The following is a 6836-nucleotide window of genomic DNA, read 5'->3' as shown; positions in this document are numbered from 1 at the left end:
CACATGCATAAGAATGACAAAAAGTTAGAATAGATTTAAACTCAGATTCGGGGACACACCTTCTAATCAATTGATCAGAGCAATATTTCCACAAATAAGGATCATCCCACTCGTAGTATTTGGCGAGTTTGACAATCTTATCTTTCTGAGCACGTGTAAAATCATCCGGAATCTTTTTAGTGACCTTGTAATTGATAATATCTACATACCAAGGGTTAGTAGCCTTTAATGAAAACAATTGCTCATCCGGAAAACTCTCAGGTAAAGGGATGAGATCTTCATCTGTGTTTGGATGCACAAATCTGCTAAGATGATCTGCTACAACATTCTCACTCCCGTTCTTATCCTTGATCTCCAAGTCAAACTCTTGAAGTAGAAGTATCCATTGAATGAGTCGCGGTTTTGCATCTTTTTTTATGAGTAGATACTTCAAAGCTACATGGTCAGAAAGCACAATAACTTTAGTCCCAATCAAATAAGATCTAAATTTTTCTGAAGCAAATAAAACAGCTAAAAGTTCCTTCTCTGTTGTTGAATAATTCAATTGTGCATTATTGAGTGTTCAAGATGCATAATAGATGACATGTGGCACTTTGTTGACACGCTGCCCTAGAACTGCACCGATGACATAGTCTGAAGCTTCACACATCAACTCAAAAGGTAAACTCTAATCTGGTGGTATGATCACAGGAGCCATGGATAAGAACTCATTAAGCTTGTTGAATGCTACCACACACTCTTCATTCATATCAAATGTTACATCCTTTTGAAGCAAACGACACAAGGGTCTAGAAATCATTGAGAAGTCCTTCATAAACCTACTGTAGAAACCTGCATGTCCAAGAAAAGAACAAACCTCCCTGACAGTAGTAGGGATGGGTACAGAACTAACAAGTTCTACTTTTATCAACTTCAATTCCATTTTCAGATATGATATGCCCTAGAACTAATCCATGTGAAACCATGAAATGACATTTTTCCCAATTTAAGACTAGATTAGTTTCTTGGCAACGTTTTAAAACTAGAGACAAATTATGTAGACATCTATCAAAAGAATCACCATAAACTGAAAAATCATCCATAAACACTTCAATTATTTTCTCAATCATATCAGAAAAGATACTTACCATACACCTTTGAAATGTGGCAGGAGCGTTGCAAAGTCCAAACGGCATCCTTCGGTATGCAAATGTGCCAAATGGACATGTGAAAGTCGTCTTTTCTTGATCCTCCGGAGCAACTGCAATCTGATTATATCCAGAATAGCCATCAAGAAAGCAATAATGAGAATGACCAGCTAACCTTTCTAACATTTGATCAATGAATGGGACTGGAAAGTGATCCTTGCATGTAGTGCTATTTATCTTCCGATAGTCTATACAAACTCTCCAACTATTTTGCACACGTGTAGGCACTAGCTCATTAGTTTCATTCTTAACAACTGTGACTCCGGATCGCTTCGGAACTACTTGAACGGGGCTCACCCACTTGCCGTCCGAGATAGGATATATGATGCCAACATCAAGAAGTTTGATAACCTCTTTCTTGACAACCTCCATCATGAGTGGGTTCAAACGGCGTTGAGCTTCCCTTGTTGGTTTTGCACCTTCTTCCAACAGAATTCTATGCATACATGTAGCTGGATTTATACCTTTGATATCTGCAATACTCCAAGCTATAGCAGTTTTGATCCTTCAGTACCTGAATCAGTTTCTCCCTCTCTTCTGCTGTGAGTTGTGATGATATGATAACTGGTAATGTTTCATCCTCTCCAAAAAATGCATACTTCAAATGTTCAAGAATCAGTTTAAGCTCTAATTTGGGTGCCTGAATCACAGAAGGAAGAGTTTTTTCCTTAGAAGTAGGAAGAGAAATAAAATAGGAAGAACACTTACCACGAATTGGTGAAAGAGACTCAAGAGCGGCCACTGTATGGATTAATTCTTCTTCAATGTGCTCTGAATAATTAAAATTTCCATGTGTAATGCTATGCACTAATGCCTTCTCTAAATTATATTGTCCCACACCTTCATTAAAACAATCCTGCACAAAATAGTCAAACACATCAATAGACAAACAAGATTCAAAATCACTAGGGTACCTCATGGCATTGAAGATTCTGAACTTAACGCTTTCCCCATCAATTTCCATGGTTAAGGTACCATCATAGACATCAATCTTCGTACGTGCCGTTCTAAGGAATGGTCTTCCCAATATAAGAGGAAGTGCAGTAGGCATAGGGTCATGTTCCATCTCAAGAACAAAAAAGCCAGCGGGAAAAATGAGCTCATTCACTTGCACAAGTACATCCTCTAATAGGCCTTTAGGATATCTATTTGAACGATCTGCAAACTGGATTACTACCTTTGTTTCCTTCAAGTCTCCAAGGTTCAATGATTTGTACACTGAATATGGCATCAAATTGATGGATGCACCCAAATCACACAATGTTCTCCCAAACTCTTTCCCTTCGACTACACATGGAATGGTAAAGCTACCGACATCTTTCAACTTCGGTGACAGCTTCCTCTGCAAAACAGCTGATACTTCCTCGCTTAATGCCACAGTTTCTTGATCATTGAATCTCCTCTTATTCGTACAAAGCTCTTTAAGGAACTTTGCATACTTGGGCACTTGTTTTATGGCATCTAAAAGAGGTAAGTTCACTTGGACTTTCCGGAAAGTATCCAAGATTTCCTTGTCAGTTTGCTCTTTCTTAGACTTTGTTTGTACCATACTTGACCAATCCCGAAACTACTGAGCATCGGTCAACGTTATACCGTCAAGGACCCCAAAGAGTTTCCCTTCAACCAAGAGGCCAATCACAGCGTGACACGTGTCGACATCAGAAGCCAATCATAGTGCGACACGTGTTAACATCAGAAGCCAATCACAACACGACACGTGTCAATGTCAGAATGAAACTAGAAACTCTCTTCTATAAATAGAGATCATTCTCTCACAATATTTCCTAATGTCATTTGTACTAAATCATTCACTAGTACTCATTAAATGAGAGCTTGAACCTATGTACTTATGTAAACCCTTCACAATTAATGAGAACTCCTCTACTCTGTGGACGTAGCCAATCTGGGTGAATCACGTACATCTTGTGTTTGCTTCCCTGTCCCTATCCATTTACTTACTTATCCACATTAGTGACAGGAGCAATCTAGCGAAGGTCACAAACTTAACACTTTTTGTTGTACCAAAGTCCTTGCTGATTTTGCGCTTCAACATTTAGCGCCGTCTATGGGAACGACACTTATTCCCACTTTCTTCAGCTTTGCCAAGCTGGTTTCCACCATTCGTACACTCTCTTTCGATCAGGCATCCCTTTCCAACACGAAAAGCGAAGGAAGCCACAGCACATAGAATGACACTCCTCTTGCACATAGTGCGAAGCAACGAAAAAAGGAAGGAAAGAGGGTTGCTCTTCAAGCTAAAGTCGATGAGCTAGAAGCTCAGAACAACAAGATAGCAATGAAGAATGAGGTCCTCCAGAAGCAGTATGAGAAGCTCTTTGAGACACTCCACGAAACTAGGCATACTCAAACATGCGAGCTTGTTGCCCCTGTGGACATCAACCATCATCTGGGTGCCTCCCAACACGGAGGGTCACCTCTTTTCAACATGGGTATCCCTGATGGGGAGCGAGCTAATCATTAAAACATTGATCAACATGAGACTTCTCTCAACCTAGATGCTTCGACCCGAAGTAGAAGAAGTGGAGGAAGACACCTCTTTGTAGAAGGGTTGGAAGGATCCAAAGCCGTTTATCGTGACTGCCGAGACTTCCTAAAGCAACGTCGAGAGAATCCCCTCCACATATGCTCGAAGATCAATAACCCAAGGGTTTCTAAAAGACTCGATCCCCTCCTACGACCCAGGCCAGTTGCCAATTTAGGGAAGGAACGATAGGTCCCAGAGGAACATGAAGGTACGGGGGACTCTGAGGTATTCCGACAGACTCGCCCTAGAAGTTAGTACGGCGAGTCCAAGAAAAAACTACACGCCCATGCTCATACTTTCCTACTTCCAAAAAGCGATGGAAACTTACGAAAGAACATTCCAGTGGTACATAACTCCACTCATGACCCCTTTGTCCTACAGCTCATTGAGAAAGTAAACAAGTTGAAGGCCGAACGTCAGGCCGAGATACCTGACTGGAACCAACCCAGACCTGGCCCTCTTACAAAAAGAATCCTCGACACCCCCTTCAAGCGAAGACAAAACAAAAGCTTGGTTTACAACTCTATACTAGAAGGGAGGACCCAATTGAACGCCTTAACCTATTTGAGTCCACCATGGCATATCAGATGCACACCGAGGAAGAGCGATGTCTTCTCTTCCCCTCCACCCTCTCTGGCGGAGCTCTAAACTGGTATTGCCATCTTCCACCTGAGACAGTAGACTCATTTGAGGAATTGAGGAAACTATTTGTCTCTCAACACATCTTCCAGACCGATCACTTACATTCTACAGATGACTTGTACACTATTCGGCAGAAGCCGGACAAATCACTACGAGAGTATGCCGATCGCTTCAACCATGAGTATTCTCGCTGCGCTGAGGCAGATGACAAGACGGCCCTCAAGACCTTCACGGCAGGCCTACGTGATTGTTTCTTCAAGTACATGATCAATGCCAACACTTGGAAGACTTACTCTGAGGTGATAGCACGGGCTTACAACCACACATCCGCCGAAGCAAGGACATACCAAGAGAACCCCCATATGGTTAACCCCTATCAACAAATGGGAAGTGGAAGTCAAGTTTTACCAAGTGAGGAGATATTGGCCATTCAGATACCCATTGCATCATCTCCTGCCTCATTTAGCTACTCGTTAAGTCACCAAACGTATCTGTCTCTTGGTAAGAGGAATGATTTTTACTCTTAGCAAGCCCATTACAACAAGAGAGATAAAAATTCGTATCAAGACAACCAGGGGTGAACGTACCGTCGACTATTATGACTTAGAGCCAAGCCTCACTCTTTCAAAGTGGAGGACTAGGTACTGAAGGAAATGCTATTATAAGAAGGCATACACATTACAAATGTTTTTACTCTCAACCGCTTGAGATCTTTTGTCACACAAGCCATTCGACAGATATTTAAAAAAGAGGGAATTCATACAACTTCTTTTGAGTCTTTTACGTTCCTAGCATTGGAATACTTGGTCTACGTTGTCCTACCCTTATACTCTAACTCAAAGCTTCAACATGCGTACTTTGACACAAAGTATGTGATACTAAGTGTTACAACCAACATGGTTTACATATCAAAATCATGGATCCCTTCATGCATAGCAAAACATTCATAAGCATCACTCATATCAATCAATATAAACATTATACATTCCAACACATTCATACATAAACGTCATACATTCCAATACATTCATACATAAACATCATACATTCCAACACATCCATACGTAAGTCAACTGTGCTTCGAAAGGGTTCAACATACTTTGTGTCTTCGACACTTGCTACAATGTGCCTCGACACCTTGCCCTTATTCTCACCAACCAGGTGATGAAATGTGAAGAAGGAACTCATCTTCATGCCACCAACCAGGTGATGAAAAGTACAACCCGTACTCTCCTTCATGCCACCAACTAGGTGATGAAATGTACAACCAATACTCTAATATCATTTGGCAACTTGCCACTCATGCCACCAACCAGGTGAAGAAGGAACTCATCTTCATGCCACAAACCAGGTGATGAAATGTACAATCTGTACTCTCCTTTATGCCACCAACCAGGTGATTAAATGTACAACCAGTACTTTAATATCATTTGGCAACTTGCCACTCATACCACCAACCAGGTGAAGAAGAAACTCATCTTCATGCCACCAACCAAGTGATGAAATGTACAACTCGTACTCTCCTTCATGCCACCAACCAGGTGATGAAATGTACAACCCGTACTCTAATATCATTTGGCAACTTGCCATTCATGCCACCAACCAGGTGAAGAAGGAACTCATCCTCATGCCACCAACCAGGTGATGAAATGTGATGAAAGGTGATGAAGGAACTCACCTTCGTACCACCAACCAAGTGATGAAAGCAACTCACCATTCATTCCACCTACCAGAAGACGAGTGGTACAACTTGTACATGTGAACTCCTAGCATTCACAAATAATCAAAAACCCTCAAGCTTGACAACTCAACTAGGGGAGCACTTATGCTCAACAAGAGTTATAGTCACCAACAAAGTCTTATTGCTAGCCAACAACAACTTCAGTGCATGGTATACGAAGATCAAGCTATTCAGCCCTCTTGCATCTGCTTCAGACATTTCCCCTCTGTAACAATGCAAACACTACAAATCGTAGAAAGCTTCACACTCTTGATCAAGACAATGTGAAGCAAAACCAATTTATGGTGCCAACAAAAGCTTCATTAAAGGAGTTCAACCATAATTCTCAAAAGCTTCATACACTCTTGATCAAGACAGTGTGAAGTAAAACCAATTTATAGTGCCAACAAGAGCTTCATCAATGAAGGGCAACCACAATTCTCAAAAGCTTCACACACTCTTGATCAAGACAGTGTGAAGCAAAACCAATATATGGTGCTAACAAAAGCTTCATCAATAGAGGGCAACTACAATTTTCAAACCTTCGAGGCAAATTCAATATTGTTCGAAGCAAATTCAATTTATATGGTTCATCCAAACCTTCGACTACTACAAGGTGTGGCTTGCATCACAATCTCTTGCTCAACAGTGTGGAAGCAAAATTTGTATATGTTGTCTCTCCCACATTTTCCAAATTCTAGTTTCCCCAAAAAAAAAAAGGGAAATTCAACAAAGCTTCATC

The 6836-nt window shown here is 41.1% G+C and overlaps 1 protein-coding gene across 1 annotated transcript; it reads right to left on the bottom strand.

Annotated features, from left to right (window-relative positions):
• Positions 1 to 1623: 1623 nt before the first annotated feature.
• On the bottom strand, positions 1624 to 2736 carry LOC139189498 (uncharacterized). Its single transcript, XM_070808457.1, has one exon. The coding sequence runs from the start codon at positions 2734 to 2736 to the stop codon at positions 1624 to 1626; it is 1113 nt and encodes a 370-aa protein (XP_070664558.1).
• Between the last annotated feature and the right edge of the window lie 4100 nt (positions 2737 to 6836).

The sequence above is a fragment of the Malus domestica genome, chromosome 11 (genome assembly GCF_042453785.1).
Source record: "Malus domestica chromosome 11, GDT2T_hap1".
Classification (NCBI taxonomy): Eukaryota; Viridiplantae; Streptophyta; class Magnoliopsida; order Rosales; family Rosaceae; genus Malus; species Malus domestica.
Note: the sequence above shows the minus strand (reverse complement) of the source record. Positions and strands in the feature narration are given on the sequence as shown.